This window comes from Vipera ursinii (assembly GCF_947247035.1).
Source record: "Vipera ursinii genome assembly, chromosome: 6".
Lineage (NCBI taxonomy): Eukaryota > Metazoa > Chordata > Lepidosauria > Squamata > Viperidae > Vipera > Vipera ursinii.
The window spans coordinates 25,067,874-25,087,741 of record NC_139515.1 but is presented as its reverse complement, the minus strand read 5'-3'; the positions used below and the strand labels follow the sequence as shown (position 1 = coordinate 25,087,741).

At 38.2% G+C, this 19,868-nt stretch overlaps 1 protein-coding gene across 1 annotated transcript in view; it reads left to right on the top strand.

The window, feature by feature from the left end:
* The window catches only part of LOC310642791 (ankyrin repeat domain-containing protein 26-like), a 58,994-nt gene extending 39,575 nt beyond the window's left edge, over positions 1-19,419 (top strand). The window contains exons 11-12 of the mRNA XM_083366717.1: positions 17,563-17,608; positions 19,038-19,419. Coding sequence (XP_083222843.1) covers positions 17,563-17,608; positions 19,038-19,090 — 99 coding nt within the window. The 3' untranslated portion in view covers positions 19,091-19,419. The remainder of the gene's footprint in view (positions 1-17,562; positions 17,609-19,037) is intronic.
* The last annotated feature ends 449 nt before the right edge of the window (positions 19,420-19,868 follow it).

Genomic DNA, 19,868 nt, shown 5'->3' with positions numbered 1-19,868 from the left:
TGAAACTTCCTACAACAAGTTCAGTACTGAACAAATTAGTCCAAAATGAAAGGGGAAGAAAAGGAAGTAGCAGTAATAAAAAGTCTAAAAAGGAATCTGAATGTAAATTAATGGAATTTCAAGAAAAAATGAAAGATAGCATAAAAAGAACTTGGAAGTTGAATAAGAGTGGTTGAAAAGGTAAGGGAACAAGGGAATTGTATGCAAATCACAGCTTTTTCATTCCCATGGTGTTTTTTAGATATTACTGTTTAATTAAAATAGAAATAATAGCAGAAAACAACACAACGCATTTTATAAAGCGTTTTTCCTAAAAGCATTCTAATCAGAAACCCCTAAGTAAAGTATTGATCTTTCTGACCATGATACTTTCAAATTAAAAAAAAGAATAGGGGCTTTTGCAAGTTGTTTTCTGCAGTCTTCTCAAGCATTCAGTTTCTCAAATTATTTCATATAAGTCTGAATTCAGTTCTAGTTTATGTGTTATGAACTCACAAAATCTCTCCAAAGCACACACATTGATGTTATTAGCCTGTTGCTATCTAAGGTCTATTTGTGTTAAAGTGACTGCTGAATTAATTACCCTTCCCTGCTCTCCCTCTTCCCTCACCCAATATACAAAAATATTACACAACACCACTAAAACAAACTTTATTTAAAAATTGGGGGCTTTTAGAGCAGACTGGACAAATGCATTGAAATTTTTGAATGATGTTGTCTCTTAAATCAAGATGTTAAAGATACTAAAGACCATAATGACCACCAGTTCTATGTGGTTATTCTTTTTTTTATTGAAAAGTTTTATAAAAGTTACAATATAATCCCCAAAACCAACCCACCCTAAACCCCCCTCTCCCTCCCCCACTTTCCAGAGCTGAGTACAGGGTTACAAATATAATAATCATAATCTAACTAACATTAACCAACTATATAAATAACCAAGTTCATAATGCGCTTTAACTCCCCTTTAACATAAATACAAGCAAAATAAAAGTAAACATAATAATAGTAAAAACATAAACAAATTAATATCCAAGTTATTAAACAATACAATATAAAAATAATAGTAATAACATGTAATTAAAACTAATAAGAATTCCACTATAATAAACTATTAATAATAATAACAATCTAAAATTTACTCATAAGCTAAATGGAACTTTTTAGTGCCATATTTATTCTGAATATAGTCTATCCATCTTCTCCAGACCGAAATGTATTTTTCTTGTGAATGATCCTTCAGATAAGCAGAAATCTTAGCCATTTCTGCTAAATTTGACACTTTAAGCGTCCATTGTTCTATAGTAGGCAAGCTATCCTTCTTCCAATATTGCCCTACCAATAACCTTGCAGCTGTTATCAAGTTCAACAACAGGTTAGTTTCTTTAATATCACAATCTGTAATAACACCCAATAAAAATAATTGTGGAGTAAACTTTATCTTTCTCTTGAAAATCTTTTGAATGTTCCACCAAATTTTATTCCAAAAAGCTTTTATATTTCTACAAGTCCACCAGATATGAAAATAAGTAGCATCCAAACTGCCACATCTCCAACATTTGGGCTGTAAATTAGGATACATACAAGACAACTTTTTAGGATCCAGATGCCATCTATGAAACATTTTATAAAAGTTTTCTCTTAAATTTTGGGCCTGAGTAAATTTTACATTTCTAACCCAAATTACCTCCCATATATCCAATGGGATTGGTTCTTGAATATTTTGGGCCCACTTTACCATACAATCTTTAACTAATTCCATTTCCGAATCCAATTCTATTAAAGCATTATAAATTCTCTTTATATGCGCTGGATTTTGTTCTTTAATCTGTTTTACCAAATTTTCATCCATTAATGTAATACCAACCTTCTGATCTAACTTCCACCTAGCTTGCAATTGACTATACTGGAACCAGGACTGTACAATATTTTCTTGTTTTAACTCAGCTAACGACTTTAATTGCCAATCATTCCCTACCAATCTAAGTAATTCCTTATAAGAAATCCTATCCAAATTCACACCCATAAATACACCCTCTATCGCGTGTCCAGGAATCTCCCAGATTGGTATTTTATAATTTAACTTATAATAATACTTTTTCCAGACACGCAATAAAGCACTTCTTAAAATATGAGATTTAAAAGCCTTATCAAATTTTTTATCATAAATTAAATATGCATGCCACCCATATAATAAGTCCCATCCCTCAAGATAAAGTGTTCTTTTATTTGTTGCATCATAGTATAATTTCAAATTAGGCACCTCCTCTTTCCCGTGCGTCTTGTAAAATCTTAAGTTTAACTCTTGGTTTTTTCCCCGCCCAGATAAATTTATTAATACCCTTCTGCCATTCATCCAAATTAGCATCTTTTTTTCAAAATAGGTATCATTTGAAACAAAAAGAGAAACTTTGGTAAAACATTCATTTTAACAGCTGCAATTTTCCCCAGCAAAGATAATTGTAGTTTTTTCCAATTATTTAAGTCCTTTTGTACTTTTAACCATAATGTCTCATAATTATTCTTATATAATTTCACATTAGAGGCTGTAATATATACTCCCAAATATTTAACCTTTTTCACTATTTCATAACTTGTCAATTTAACTAACATTTCCTTTTCATTCATGGTCATGTTTTTAGATAATATTTAGTCTTACTATTATTTACCTGAAAACCAGAAACTTTCCCATATTGAGTTATAATTTCCATCAAGTCTATAACCGATTGAATCGGTTGAGATAATGTCACAACCAAGTCATCTGCAAAGGCTCTTAACCTATAATCATTCTGTTTTATTTTTATTCCCTTTATTATAATTGATTCACGAATTTTAATCAGTAAAATCTCCAATGTTAAAACAAACAACAATGGTGATAGTGGACATCCCTGTCTTGTGCCTTTTTCAATTTTAAATGCCTCTGTTAATCCCCCATTAATTATAATTTGTGCCGATTGTTGTTGATATATAGCCCTAAGTGAATGTAAAAATTTATCCCCAAAATTCATTTTATCAAGAACTTTCAATAAAAATTGCCAATTCAACTGATCAAAAGCTTTTTCAGCATCCAAAAATATCAATGCCGCAGGGACTTGGTTGTTCTTATCCAAATACTCAATTAAATTAACAATTTGTCTTACATTATATTTCATATATCTTCCAGTTATAAATCCAGACTGATCACTATGAAACATTTGCTTCAAAACTTGCATTAATCTATTTGCCAATATTTTTGAAAAAATCTTATAATCTGTATTCAAAAGCGATATAGGTCTATAATTCTTAGGCTGGGTAAGGTCTTGGTCCTCCTTTGGAATCAGCGATATAAAAGCCCTTCTCCAAGACGGAGGCACTTCTCCTCCAATCTGGATATTATTAAAGAGTTCCTTTAATGGTTCTATCATCTCTGCAGATAATATTTTATAATAAATTGCTGATAATCCATCTGTACCAGGAGCCTTACCCACTTTTAACTGCTTGATTGCTAAAATAATTTCCTCAGAAGTAATTAAACAATTCATCTCCTTTTGTTGTTCATTTGAAAGTCTAGGGAAATGTGCTGCCTGTAGGTACTTATCTATATCTAAGGCTTGTATATTTTCACTAGCATATAATTTTGTATAAAAATCTAAAAAACACTTTTTAATCAACTTTTGTTGATATACCTCTTTACCTTTATATTCTATTTTCTCTATAATACGTGATTTCTGTTTCTTCTGTAATTGATAAGCCAACCACCTACCAGGCTTATTTGCATTACAAAATGTATTATGTTTCGCATAACGCAAATTAATTGCAACCTGATCAGCCATTAGCATATTAAATTGCTCTTTCAACAAATTTATGGAAACCCTTAATCTATTCTCTGATGGGTTCAAAATAAAAGCTTTCTCCTTCGATTTAATCTCTTCTTCAAGCTGTTTACGTTTTTGCATCTGCTTATGCCTATATCCATTATTCATATACATGGCTTAGGCCCGGGATACTTGCAGGACCATCTGCTGCTGGGAACGATCTCCCATCGCCTAGTACGCTCACACAGAGAGGGCCTCCTCAGGGTGCCATTGGCTAGACAATGTCGGCTGGTGACCCCCAGGGGGAGGGCCTTCTCTGTGGGAGCGCCAGCCCTATGGAACCAACTTCCCCTTGAGCTCCGGATGGCCCCGGATCTCCAGTCCTTTCGCCGCGGCCTCAAAACACTTCTTTTCCATCAGGCTGACCTGGACTGACAGGGATTTTAAAATGTTTTTTAATTTTTAACTTTAATTTTAGCTTATTCTATTGGGGCTATTAATTTAATTTCTTTTTTAACTTTTGTATCATTGTATTTTATTGTTGTTAGCCGCCCTGAGTCCTTCGGGAGATAGGGCGGCATATAAGTCCCAATAATAAATAAATAAATATGAATCAAAACCCCTCTCATATAAGCTTTACTAGCATCCCAAACCATTGCCATCGATGTGCCTTTATGCATATTCAAAACAAAAAATTCTTTAAAATGTTCTCTACATTTCTGCGAAAGCACCTCATATCTGAATAAATTTTCGTTCAATCTCCAAGATCTATTCCCATCTTCAACAAATAACTCCAACCATACAGGGCTATGATCCGACAATGTTCTAGGAAAGATCTTAACATTCCTGACCCTGGAGAAACGATCAGTAGTAATTTTAAAAAAGTCAATTCTGGAAAACGATTGGTGCCTATCTGAAAAAAAAAGTAAAGTCTCTATCTTCCACATTCCGTTCCCACCAAATATCTCTTAATTCCAACTCATATTTCAAATCAAAAAAAGCTTTAGGCAATTTAGAATGATTAGGAGAATTTTTGAAAGATCCCTTCTTGTCTTTACTTGAATCCAAAACACCATTCCAGTCACCCATCGTAATAACAGATTTGTAATCCAATTGAATTAGTTTGTGATGTAAAAACTTATAAAACTTTTTTTGCTGTTGATTAGGGGCATATAATCCAATAATAAGAACTTTCTTGCCTTGTAGCACTAATTCAATAAATAACATATCTTCTTTGTATATCAGATTCAATTAATCTAGCCGATAAATCTCTTCTTACATAAATAACCACTCCCCCCTTTTTATTTGGGGCAGAAGCTATAAAATGTGATCCCAACTGAGAACTAGTCAAATACTTTTGATCTTTTGCAGCAATATGAGTCTCCTGTAAGCAAACAATGTCATTTTTATGTTGTTTCAGGTAGTGAAATACTTTCTTTCTTTTCTGTGGTGAATTCAGGCCATTAACATTCCATGTCAGAAGCTTTGCCATCCTTAGTGGCCTGGAGCCTCTGGAACACTGCCTGAAGATCAGTCGATCTCTTCGGTCGTTCCTCTCCCACAGGCTCTGTAGTAATTGGGCCTTGTGTTATTGATCCAGAATTAGCCTTCTGCTTCTGCTCCTTTTCTTTACGTCTATACGCAGCCCGAGACATCCTCTGTTCCTTTGGATCATCCTTTAACACCAAACTCTGTTCAATAGGCTCCGCCTGCGGTAAATCTCCAACAGCAAGTGACATTGCACCTTCAACTGGTTGTTTATCTTCCAGCCTTTCTTCTATTCTCTTAAGTTGTAGAGATGGTGGTGAACCTGCTTTCAGGACATAAGTATAAAAATCTTTTGCCTTTGAAATTGTATTAAGTCTATATCGTGTCCCTGCATAATTCACCACTATTCCAATAGGTATCTCCCATCTAAACTGGACCTGCCGGCTTTTAAGCTCCATATGCTCACAGAAAGAAGCATTTTTCTCTGTTCTGTTCTGAACTTTACTTATATTGTTAAAAGTTTTGCTTCCGTTGCATTTAGTAAAACAGTTTAATACCAGCTTCAAAGGCAGTATACATTTCCATCTCCATTGTGCTCCACACTGATTACAAATGAAGATGTTGGTGTTGACCATTAAAACCTTAAATGGCTTAGACTTAGGCATCATTATCTGAGGGCCTTTCCTAGAATTAAGTTGCCCAGTTGCTGAAGATCTTTTATCCTTTGGAAGGTCCCCATTTGGCTTCCCTTTCTTGTAGTATTGATAGTTAGTATTTTTCTGTTCACTTCATAATATACAAGGAAACATTTGTTTACAAAGGTGATTTGTAATGAAACATTTAGCAAAATACTAGGTTGCTGCAAGAATTACTTAATTTTTGGATTATTATTTTTTTATAAATTTCTCATGATACTACTCAGTAACAGTTACTGTATAGCATGCATTATGTCAATCAATCAATTTTTATTATGGTCAAAGACCAGCATTATATGTTTTTCACCATTTGTACAAGGAAAGAAAATCTTATATTTCAGATTCCCACTACCATTTAGCATATGTGGGTATATCATAATGATGTTAAAATATATTTTATTCAGATTGTAAACAGATTATTTCAGATTCAAACTACTCCTTTTTCAAATTAAAAACAGCCATTCAAAATATAGGTGGATTTTTCAGAACATTTTGCAAGAGGGTAGTTTTTTATTTCAAAGCAACCTTCAGTTGATAACCACATGTTACTGAATGCTTCAGATGAATTTTATTTAGTACCTGTTTAATAGAAATGTGACAGATGAAGTTTGTTACAGATTGGTTGAATACTAATTAATTAAAATACAGGCAGTCCTTGACTTAAAACTACAATTGAGCCCAAAATTTCTGTTGCTAAGTGAGACATTTGTTAAATGAGTTTTGCTCCATTTTACAACCTTTCTTGCCACAATTGTTAAGTGCATCATTGCACTTGTTAAATTAGTAACATGGTTGTTAAGTGAATCTGGATTCTCACTGACATTGCTTGTCACAAGATTGCAAAAGATGATCACATAATCCTGGGACACTGCAACTGCCATTAATGCGAGTCAGTTGCCAAGCATCTGAATTTGATCATAGGACCATGGGGATGCTGTAATGGCTGTAAATGTGAAAAATGGCCATAAGTCACTTTTTTCAGTGATGTTGTAACTTCAAATGGTCACGAAATGAACTGTTGTAAATTGAGGACTACTTAAATAATAAAATAGATTATTAAGCTATTTTTATGGTAGTTTTGAACAATTCTTTTTAATTATTGTGCTAGAATTTTATCAGATGATCTCTTGAATATCAAGGAATAGTTTTTAATTTTTTCCAGTGTCAAATCTTTCTGAAGAACAGAAATAATACAGGTAGTCCTCGAATCACATGGAGCCCGCTCATTACGGTCAGAGGTTGTGATGGCTGTTAAGTGAAGCACCCCTGTGATCAACTCATTTAAAGCCCTCCATCCCTGCTTTCCCAGTGCGGTCATTAAATTAACTTGTGAGTCATTAAGCGTAGCATGGGATGCCTTGAGCCCCAGGGGAAGCTATGGGAAGCTGAATACAGCTCTGCCCTGGATCTCCCAAGGCCTTCACCACCCTCTGGATCACTCAGTACTCTTTGGGGTCCTATAGGCCTTGTGTCCGCCTCCCACCCACTGAACCCCACACGCTCCTCCAATCACATCAATGATCTCCAGAGCTCCAGAATTTGATTAGGGGAAAAAGGCAGCTGCTTTGTTGCTGAGCCATGGAGTGTGATCCTAGAAGTGGCCACCACTTTCCCAAAGGCCACAGTTCAACATGTCTATTTGTAAAATGGCTGCTTCTGGAATCCCTCTGTGCAGCTCAGCAACAAAGCAGCTTGCTATGCTTCCCTAACCCAAGCTAGGGAAGGATGTGGAATATTGTGGAGCTCGCATTAGGAAAACATGACAAGCCACTTAGTTGCTGGGCTATGTGGCATGATCCCAGAAGTGTCTTCAATTTTCCACAATTCAGTGCAATTGCTCAGAAAATGGGATCGCGTCACATGGTCCAGAAACAAGGCAGCCTGTCCTTCCAGAGATCTTTGAAAGGTAAGTGGGGAAGAAGGCGTGGGCCCAGTGGGGTGGGAAGCCGGCCTAAGACCTGTAGAGCTCTAGAGGGGAGATAGGTGGGGGAAGCCACAATGTCCCTGCAGTTGGTCATAAAGGGGAACAATTACAAAGATGCTGCAGCGGCTATAACCTCAGGACCAAGCTGAAAATAGCTTTTGGCCGGCCACTTTAATTTTGAACAGCTGCTAAGGACTAAATCATGTCAAGGACTACCTATATTATACTCTTGGAGAAGCTGTCTACATTTGGGATGCCAGGCTAATTTGGTAGGATTTCCAATGGAGAAAAAAGGAAAATACTGTTTACTGGAAAAGATTCCGGAAGTGGTATAGAGTAAAATTACATCATGTATGAGTTTCTTCCTATAGCATAAAAATAATTTATTACCATAATGTAATCTGGTAATTATATCATTTTATGAATAAAATGTAAGTAGCCAATGAAAGGATATATGTGTTCAAGCAAAACCAACAAAAGTAATTCAAAAATAAATATACTTTATCAATGTTTATTGTTTATGGGGAAGGAAAATTATATTAAATTATATTTTAGATTCAGTGATCTCTGAAAATGATCACAGATACATTAATGTAATTCAAAGATAGTAGAGGTTTTTTCAGTTCCATCTTGAATTTGCTAAGAATTTAGTTTGGCGCCTGGGCCTGGAGCTCTGGGCTTATAAACAGAGCCCATTTGCTGGCCTTGTAGTTAATTAGTTGGATGATGCCTGGTGTGGCTGGGTTTTTTTAATCTCTTTATTATAAACGACCCAGTGTCACATGTTATGTGGGGTTATATAATAAATATAAATACTTGTAATGTTTTAAATATAATAAATATACAAATAAATATTATAGAATATGTCTGAAATTTACATACAGTTTTCTGATATATACTTCATAATACAGTTGCATATTTTTAATATAAATAGATTCTTAAACTAAGCTTCTCAACATATAGTTAATGTCCATCACTTCCCATAGATAAGAAATCAAATAAAAATCCATGTGATGGTTATTGAGCAGCATAATGCAATATATCCTTTGAGATTTATGATCATTCCAATGTAAACAATCTAGTTACAGGTTTTTTGAAATGCGTTTTTCTGGATTTTTTTGTTGTTATTCTGTCTCTCACTGTTAAAATAAACCTACCATTAAAATTATAGACTGATCATTTCTTTGTCAGTGGGCAAACGTACAAAATCAGCAAGGGATCAAATAATTTTTTCCCTCACTATAAATTATATTTCCAGTTTTCTTATAGGTTTCATTTCCTGGTTTATCCATAACATTTTTGTCAGAATGCAGATCTTAATAAATAATGAAAAACTACCATAAACATTAATACATTGCAAACTATGTATTACTTATATAAGTTATTTTGCTTTTTATACCATTTAAATAATTTAGAAAAAGTTTTGTTTTTTTCCTCTTTTCCTAACTGTAACCTTGTATCAACTTATAGCAAATTATTGCTGAACTGTTGCCATTTTAAAGATAACAAAATATTCAAACAAAGAGTTTAGAGTTATCTAGTTTATTGTTGCATATTTCTAGGTAGAAATTCTTGCTAGAATCTAGAAGAGGTTAGCCATGTTTTAATCTCATTTAAGTTTCAAATAGTTAGCAATGATCTTGACTAACATATCTGATTAATTTTAATTAGGACCAGTATGAATAATGTCTTGTGAAGTCAGCTTTCTAGGTAGACCAGACAGATGATATACTTTATGTATTTATTTAGAAATAAGTCAAATTGAATTCTCTTGGACTTAATTAAATGTGCATGATTGCCTCCTCCAAAGTAGTTTACCATTTCTGTTCATATAGTAGAGAATGTTTGTTTCTCTTTTCTGATACTCCTTTGTAGATTAGTCACTTTAATTTTTGTCATCAAAAACCATACACTTATGGCTTGCCCTTTACTTCTTCAGCTCCTTGATCAAAAATCTAATTCTCCCTTCTCTTCTCTGCAACCAGAGACTTAACAAGGTGTGTAGTCAGTATTGCTGAATACCATGTAATTTCTTGTGCTGAGCTATTATTTGTTCTGTGTCTGATTCGTTAAATATGCACATTACATGGTAAGAAAATAATACTGAAAATTACAGATATGAGGAAAATAATAATAAATAACCCATTACAACATATTTATGTATTTAATGTGTTTTACTGTATTTAAAGATTATTGAAAATTACAGTCATTTTAGTAATTCAATATGGTTCATATTTAACTTTCTAATTAGAAATTCCCTTGTTCATAGTTCCACAGTAATCTAAATTGCAAATCAATCTGATTTGAGAATATAGCTGTTCGGGGTGGAGATCTATAGAACTATGTTCCTGATTAATTTTCATGGCTAATTTCCTATGCAAATTAACCAAAACTAAAATTAGTTTAGTGAAATAATCTCTGTTATAGAAATATCACAGACAACTTCAACCTTTATGGACTTTCAGCTATTTTCATAATTCAGTTTTCTCTGCCACACTTACAAATTTCAGAGCAATTAAATAACTTCGACTTTGTCTCATGACTCAGCAGCTGAAAGGATGTTTATTTTAATCATGAGCATCTACAGGGCAAGCAGTTATACTCTTTTATCTCCCTTGAAGCACAAATAGCAATTTTCCCAGATTTACAACTTTCCACATTTATTTTCATTCTAGGTAAAAGTTTTTTTAAAAACTTAGCAAAAAGCAATGACTCAAAATTAGGATTCTAGAAAGGATTTTAATAGAGATGTAACAGCACTATTAGCATGTCTGCTATGCTTCCTCCACTATGTTCTGTTCTCACTATCCTCATAGAAATAACTATGTTGTTGTTAGTTGTGAAGTCGTGTCCGACCCATCGCGACCCCATGAACAACATTCCTCCAGGCCTTCCTGTCCTCTACCATCTTCTGGAGTTCATTTAAGCTCATGCCTACTGCTTCAGTGAATCCATTAAGCCACCTCATTCTCTGTCGTCCCATTCTTCTATTGCCCTCAATCTTTCCCAGCATTAGGCTCTTCTCCAGTGAGTCCTTCCTTCTCATTAGATGGCCAAAGTATTTGAGTTTCAACTTCAGGATCTGGCCTTCTAAAGAGCAGTCAGGGTTGATCTCCTCTAGGACTGACCGGTTTGATCGTCTTGCAGTCCAAGGGACTCGCAAGAGTCTTCTCCAGCACCATAGTTCAAAGGCCTCAATTCTTTGGAGCTCAGCCTTTCTTATGGTCCAACTTTCACAGCCATACATTGCAACTGGGAAGACCATAGTCTTGACTATACACACTTTTGTTGACAGGGTGATGTCTCTGCTTTTTAGTGTGCTGTCTAGATTTGCCATTGCTTTCCTCCCCAGGAGCAAGCGTCTTTTAATTTCTTGGCTACAGTTCCCATCTGCGGTTGTCTTGGAGTCCAGGAAAATAAAATCTGTCACTACCTCCATTTTTCCCCATCTATTTGCCAGGAATTGAGAGGGCCAGATGCCATGATCTTGGTTTTCTTAATGTTAAGTTTCAAGCCAACTTTTGCACTCTCCTTCTTCACCCGCAACAAGAGGCTCTTTAGTTCTTCTTCACTTTCTGCCATTAGAGTGGTATCATCTGCATATCTTAGGTTGTTGATATTTCTCCCGGCAATCTTAATTCCAACTTTTGATTCATCTAGCCCTGCCTTTCTCATGATGTGCTCTGCATATAAGTTAAATAGGCAGGGCGACAGTATACAGCCTTGCCGGACTCCTTTCCCAATTTTGAACCAATCAGTGGTTCCATGTCCAGTTCTCACTGTTGCTTCTTGACCCGCATATAGGTTTCTCAAGAGACAAATAAGATGGTCTGGTACTCCCATCTCTTTAAGGACTTGCCACAGTTTGTTGTGATCCACACAATCAAAAGCTTTAGCATAGTCAATGAAGCAGAAGTAGATGTTTTTCTGGAACTCTCTAGCTTTTTCCATGATCCAGCGTGTGTTGGGAATTTGATCTCTAGTTCCTCTGCCTCTTCGAAATCCTGCCTGTACTTCTGGTAATTCTCGATCCACATACTGCTGGAGTCTAGCTTTTAGGATTTTAAGCATAACTTTACTAGCATTTGAAATGAGTGCAATGATGCGATAGTTTGAACATTCTTTGCCACTGCCTTTCTTTGGAATTGGAATGTAAACTGATCTTTTCCAATCCTGTGGCCACTGTTGTTTTTTCCAAATTTGCTGGCAAATTGAATGTACCACTTCTACTGCATCGTCTTTTAAGATTTTGAATAGCTCAGCTGGAATACTGTCACCTCCACTAGCTTTGTTGTTGCTCAGTTTTTCTAACGCCCACTTCACTTCACATACTAGGATGTCTGGCTCGAGGTCAGTGACCACCTCATCGTGGTTATCAGGGACGAGCAGTTAAGCTCATTCTTGTATAGTTCTTCTGTGTAATTTTGCCACCTCTTCTTAATCTCTTCTGCCTCTGTTACGTCCCTGCCATTTTGATGCTTTAAAAGGTAAAGGTTCACCCGCACATGCGTGCTAGTCGTTTCCAACTCTAGGGGCCGGTGCTCATCTCCGTTTCAAAGCTGAAGAGCCAGCGCTTGTCCGAGGACATCTCTCTGGTCATGTGGCTGGCATGACTAGACGCCAAAGGTGCACGGAACACTGTTACCTTCCCACCATAGTGGTCCCTATTTTTCTACTTGCATTTTTACGTGCTTTTGAACTGCTAGGTTGGCAGAAGCTGGGACGAGTAACAGGCGCTCACTCTGTTACGCAGCACTTGGGATTCGACCCGCCAAACTGCCGACCTTCTGATCGACTAGCTCAGCGTCCTAACCCACTGAGCCACCGCGTCCCTTTTGGTCCTTTATCATGCCCATTTTTGCATAAAACGTTCCCTTCATCTCCAATTTTCTTGAAGAGATCTCTCGTCCTCCCTATTCTATTGTTTTCTTCTATTTCTTTGCACTGTTCATTTAAGAAGGCATTCTTATCTCTTCTAGCTATTCTCTGGAATTCTGCATTCAATTGGGTGTATCTTTCTTTTTCTCCCTTGCCTTTCGCTTCCCTTTCCTCAGCTATTTGCAAAGCTTCCTCGGACAGCCATTTTGCTTTCTTGCATTTCTTTTTCTTTGGGATGGTTTTAGTTGCTACCTCTTGCACAGTGTTGCGAACCTCTGTCCATAGTTCTTCAGGCACTCTGTCTATCAGATCTAATTCCTTAAATCTATTTGTCACCTCTACTGTATATTCAACAGGGATATGATATACCGTATATACTTGAGTATAAGCCGAATTTTTCAGCCCACTTTTTGGGCTGAAAAATTCCACTTCGGCTTATACTCCAGTCAACAAAAAAACTTACCGAGGACTTGTGCGCGGCCGAGGCTTTGGAGCTTCCGGGATCGCGCTCACCTCTCCCAAGCCACCGCCGTCCGGAGACCTGCCGAAGTTTGGGGAGGTTTGGGGAGGTGCGCGCGCACCTCCCCAAACCTCCCCAAACGAAGCCGGGTCTCCGTTCCTCTGCGCCCTGCCTGCCTGCTTCTTTCCACAGCGGAAAGAAGCAGGCAGGCAGGGGGCGGAGGAACGGAGACCCGGTGACGTTTGGGGAGGTTTGGGCGCCTCTCCAAATATCCCCAAACGTCGCCGGGTCTCCGTTCCTCTGTGCCCTGCCTGCCTGCTTCTTTCCACAGCGGAAAGAAGCAGGCAGGCAGGGGGCGGAGGAACGGAGACCCGGCGACGTTTGGGGAGGTTTGGGCGCCTCTCCAAATATCCCCAAACGTCGCCGGGTCTCCGTTCCTCTGTGCCCTGCCTGCCTGCTTCTTTCCACAGCGGAAAGAAGCAGGCAGGCAGGGGGCGGAGGAACGGAGACCCGGCGACGTTTGGGGAGGTTTGGGCGCCTCTCCAAATATCCCCAAACGTCGCCGGGTCTCCGTTCCTCTGTGCCCTGCCTGCCTGCTTCTTTCCACAGCGGAAAGAAGCAGGCAGGCAGGGGGCGGAGGAACGGAGACCCGGCGACGTTTGGGGAGGTTTGGGCGCCTCTCCAAATATCCCCAAACGTCGCCGGGTCTCCGTTCCTCTGTGCCCTGCCTGCCTGCTTCTTTCCACAGCGGAAAGAAGCAGGCAGGCAGGGGGCGGAGGAACGGAGACCCGGCGACGTTTGGGGAGGTTTGGGCGCCTCTCCAAATATCCCCAAACGTCGCCGGGTCTCCGTTCCTCTGTGCCCTGCCTGCCTGCTTCTTTCCACAGCGGAAAGAAGCAGGCAGGCAGGGGGCGGAGGAACGGAGACCCGGCGACGTTTGGGGAGGTTTGGGCACCTCTCCAAATATCCCCAAACGTCGCCGGGTCTCCATTCCCCTGTGCCCTGCCTGCCTGCTTCTTTCCACAGCGGAAAGAAGCAGGCAGGCAGGGGGCGGAGGAACGGAGACCCGGCGACGTTTGGGGAGGTTTGGGCGCCTCTCCAAATATCCCCAAACGTCGCCGGGTCTCCGTTCCTCTGTGCCCTGCCTGCCTGCTTCTTTCCACAGCGGAAAGAAGCAGGCAGGCAGGGGGCGGAGGAACGGAGACCCGGCGACGTTTGGGGAGGTTTGGGCGCCTCTCCAAATATCCCCAAACGTCGCCGGGTCTCCGTTCCTCTGTGCCCTGCCTGCCTGCTTCTTTCCACAGCGGAAAGAAGCAGGCAGGCAGGGGGCGGAGGAACGGAGACCCGGCGACGTTTGGGGAGGTTTGGGCGCCTCTCCAAATATCCCCAAACGTCGCCGGGTCTCCGTTCCTCTGTGCCCTGCCTGCCTGCTTCTTTCCACAGCGGAAAGAAGCAGGCAGGCAGGGGGCGGAGGAACGGAGACCCGGTGACGTTTGGGGAGGTTTCGGCGCCCAAACCTCCCCAAACGTCGCCGGGTCTCCGTTCCTCCGCCCCCTGCCTGCCTGCTTCTTTCCGCTGTGGAAAGAAGCAGGCAGGCAGGGCACAGAGGAACGGAGACCCGGCGACGTTTGGGGATATTTGGAGAGGCGCCCAAACCTCCCCAAACGTCGGCGGGTCTCCGTTCCTCCGCCCCCTGCCTGCCTGCTTCTTTCCGCTGTGGAACGAAGCAGCCTGAACGAAGCAGGCTGCTTCTTTCCACTGCGGAACGAAGCAGCCTGCCTGCTTCTTTCCGCTGCGGAACGAAGCAGCCGGCGGCGGAGGCTTGCAGAACGGCGGATCGGCTTATACTCAAGTCACCAACTTTTTCCAGTTTTTGGGGGTGAAATTGGGGGTCTCGGCTTATACTCGAGTCGGCTTATACTCAAGTATATACGGTAATTCATACCTGAGTGGCCTAGTGCTTTTCCCTACTTTCTTTAGTTTAAGCCTAAACTTTGCAACGAGAAGGTCATGGTCTGAGCCACAGTCAGCTCCTGGTCTTGTTTTTACTGACTGTATAGAGCTTCTCCATAGTCAATCTGATTTCTGTGTTGACTGTTTGGTGATGTCCATGTGTAGAGCCGTCTCTTGGGTTGTTGGAAAAGAGTGTTTGCTATGACCATCATATTCTCTTGACAAAATTCTATCAGCCTGTGCCCTGCTTCATTTTGTATTCCAAGGCCAAACTTGCCTGTTATTCCAGTTATCTTTTGGCTTCCTACTTTAGCATTCCAATCCCCCATGATGATAAGGACATCATTTTTTGGTGTTAGTTCTATAAGGTACTGTAGGGCTTCATAGAACCGGTCAATTTCATCCTCTTCAGCACCAGGGGTTGGGGCATAGACTTGGACTACTGTGATATTGAATGGTTTGCCTTGGATTCGAACTGAGATCATTCTGTCATTTGGGGGATTTTATCCCAGTATTGCTTTTCCTATTCTTTTATTGACTATGAAGGCTGCTCCATTTCTTCTGAGGGATTCTTGCCCACAGTAGTATACGTTATGGACATCTGAATTAAATTCACCCATTCCTGTCCATTTTAGTTCGCTAATTCCTAAGATGTCAATGTTCAGTCTTGTCATCTCTTGTTTGACCACGTCCAGCTTTCCTTGATTCATGGATATTACATTTCAGGTTCCTATGGAGAAAAAATCGGACTTTCCTTTCACCACCAGATACATCCACAGCTGAGCATCCTTTCAGCTTTGGCCCAGTTGCTTCATTTTTTTCTGGCGCTACTAGTACTAGCCCTCTGGTCTTCCCCAGTAGCATATTGGACACCTTCCGACCCGAGGGGCTCATCTTTCAGCGTCATATCATTTTGCCTTTTGGTACTGTCCATAGGGTTTTCATGGCAAAGATACTGGAGTGGGTTGCCATTTCCTTCTCCAGTGGATCACGTTTTGTCAGAACTCTCTGCTATGACCTGTCCGTCTTGGGTGGCCCTGCACAGCATAGCTCATAGCTTCATTGAATTACGCAAGCCCCTTCGCCACGACAAGGCAGTAATCTATGAAGGGGAGAAATAACTATAAAGGGTCATAAAGATTTTTATTTTTACTTTCCAAATAGTTCAAAGTTTTTGGGAATTGGGTGGCATATAAATGTAATATATTATTATTATTTGTAAAGTTCCTTTTTATAGATATATTTCAGAAGGTAAGCATAATGACTGAGTAGACAACACTGAGCAGATGAATTTATTAAGAACTGAAGCAGAATTGTAGGTAACACAAGTTAGATTACAAATTTTGGTTTCTTTCTCTTTCTGGACAGTCTTTCTCAGAAGTTGTGCTGGATGTTTGCCACGTTCAGTTATTTGTAAAAATAATAAAGGCAGGATACAAATAAATAAAAATAAAAATTAAATTGGAGAAAAGACAGGGAAAGTATTTAATGATGATGATAATAATAATAATAATAATAATAATAATAATAATAATAATAATAATAATAATAATAATAATAATAATATAGTTGAAGGGACATTGGAGGTCATCTAGTCCAATCCCTGCTAAGGGAGGAAATCCTATACCATTTCAGACAAATGGCTGTCTAGTATCTTCTTAAAAACTTCCAGTGTTGGAACATTCACAGCTTCTGGAGGCAGGTTGTTTCACTGATTAATTGTTCTAATTATGAGAAAATTTCTCCTTAGTTCTAGGTGGCTTCTCTCTTTGGTTAGTTTCCATCCGTTGGTCCTTGTCCTGCCTTCAGGTGCTTTGGAGAATAGCTTGACTCCCTCTTCTTTGTGGCAGCCCCTGAGATATTGGAACACTGCTATCATGTCACCCCTTGTTTTTTGTTTGCTTGATTCTTTTTGAGATTCGATTGGCTATTAAAACAAGACTCATTATTTATAAGGTGTGTGTCCAAAACACTGTATGAACTTTAGCCATGTCTTCTTGAAAACTTCCATTTGCCTAATTTGTTTTTCCCTTTGAAACACAGACAATGCTTGCTACATTATACGTCCATCAATATTTATAGCTGAAGATCTGGAGTTGTTTAGTTAAAACATTTTGATTTTGCATTTGAAGCTATCTATGAAGTACCTTTGATTGGATATTATCATATTATCAGCAAGCGTTGATCCATCAATGCTAATTCATGATATATAGTTTTGATCAATGATAGTTGAAAACTGGGATATATTTTTTAAAAAACTAAAATATTAGGCTATGTGAAATTTGCTAAAATATCTTATTAAGTGATACTGTGTTAATATATTTTTATTTTATACTTAGTGTTTCAATCATAATCTAAATATAATTTCAGATGCGGATGGAATTAGAAAAAAGTATCATCAAAGAACTGGAGCAAGGTAAATAGCAAATTATAGGCTGACAATCTGATATGCATTCTGCTGTTTGCATCATTTCCCTCCCCCAAAGAAAATGATACTAATACTGCGATTTTGAGACACTGCACCTCATCAATTACATTTTAGAACGTAAATGTGGCCACAGTAAAACTTTAGCGACTTATTTTTAGAATATAAAAATATAAAACCCATTATTACCTGTTGAAAATAATCTACATCATAGAAATATACTTCTAATGTATAATATACAATGTAAATAAGGAAGCAGTCTAATATCTAATATTTTAGATATACTATTAGATCATAGAAATATTATAAGCAATTGCTTTAGAGCCTCAATCAGAACTATGTATTCAATAGATGAAAGGTAAAGCTCCACTGAGACTAATGAAATTTAAGTGAGGTGTAACTTATTCCATTGATTTTAAACATGGTAGCATGCCAATTTATAATGGATGAATTGCTTTAATAAAGTCATACAGTCTCAATTTTGAGATGGAATTTGAACCAAAGTTACAAATTGCTTATATTACTCACATTATGTACTTTATTGCATATTGGAAAGATTTTCTAAATCTATATGCACATTTCATTTTGGATTATCCAAATGAAATAGAAAAAATAACATATAGATAGAATTAAACTAAAAATGTGAAAATGATACTTTAAATGATACTTTAATGATACATTCCTACAAGGCATGTAAACGTTAGTACTTTCATCAAATAACCATGCTGATTTTTGGACCACAGAAAATTCTCCATTGTGGAGTCTGTGGTGTTCTCTGGGCTTGTTTGTTTGCTTGCAGACATTTCATTACCCAACTATGTAAGACCAGTGCTATTGAGTGTGGAGCTTTGTTCTCTCTCTCTCTCTCTCTCTCTCTCTCTGTGTGTGTGTGTGTGTGTGTGTGTGTATGTGTGTGTGTGTGCTCACACACACGCTGCCTGTATATAAATGTAGCAAATCACTCACTAGCAGTGATGTTGTTCCCTTGTTGGTTGATGAAATGTTTGCAAGTAAACAGGCACTAAGAATTCCACAATTCAATCCTGAGCTACATACTGTATATTCTCTTCTGTCGGAATGCCTCAATTAAAAGCATTCAAGCAAGCCTACATTATTGGGTTTATTGCAGTTTGTAGCCTGATTTCTGCTATATATAACCTCAAAGCATTCCCTTTGACTGTTCCATTATTATTTATTCTGCATAGAACACATTGGTAATTTGGAGTAAAACTGTTATCCTTATTTCTAAAATGTGCATAATGTTTGCAAAGGTATATACCGTGGCTAGAAAGTTTTTTTTTCTTTCAGAGCAAAATAAACTTAAAAATAGTGTTGATGTCCAACAAAATTGGTATTCTGATACCATTGTCACTATCATCAGATATTATGAAACCTGTAAAAAATACTTCTTGTTTTTCAGCTGAAGCTGAATTTGATGCTGAATCTGCTAGTCTCCTCTCTAGGCTCACTTGATGGATCTTCAAAAAAATCAAATATAGACCAAGATCAAGTTTCCAAGGCAAGACAGCAGTATCTAGATGTTTTAAAGAAAAACTATATGATTTGAATAGTCTGCAAACTTGTAGATGTGCCTTGATTACATAACTTTTCAATAGAATGCATATCCAGCACTATGCACTTATATGTAGAGAAAATAGTTCATAGTCCTGTGGCCCCCCCTTACTTTTATGTTCTCTTCACTACCCCCATTTTTCTTTAGTAAATTCACACTAGCCTATGACTTATAAAACTGCCTGTTAAGTTTGTAGTTATATGTACAGTATAAACATGTCTTTCCTAGATCTGCTCTTGCCTTTTAATTTGTATGTTGTCAGGTAACATTTTCTGATGCATTTACTTTATGCCCTCAAATGCATTCCATATACATGCAATTTCTACTTGTGTTATTAATCACTTTTGCATAGGTACAGCATTAGGCATCCCATACTGATAATACGCTATTCCTGCAGTAGTGCCAAGAGACTTCTGATCTGTATTTTTACGTAGTGCTGAAAATGCACTGAAGATTTGATTATAACAAAATCTTAAGCATTTTCTATATCTTGAACTAATGGTTCAGGCTATTGTATATTTTTTAGTTTTTCAAGGGTATCAGGTACCATTGAGATAGAATATGTTCAAGTGATAGTGTGTCCTAAATTTATAATTTCTGGAAATTCTATTAATTTTGAATGTTAGCACATAGGAAGCTTCCACACATATACAAAAGCCCTAAGATATTAGAAATCAG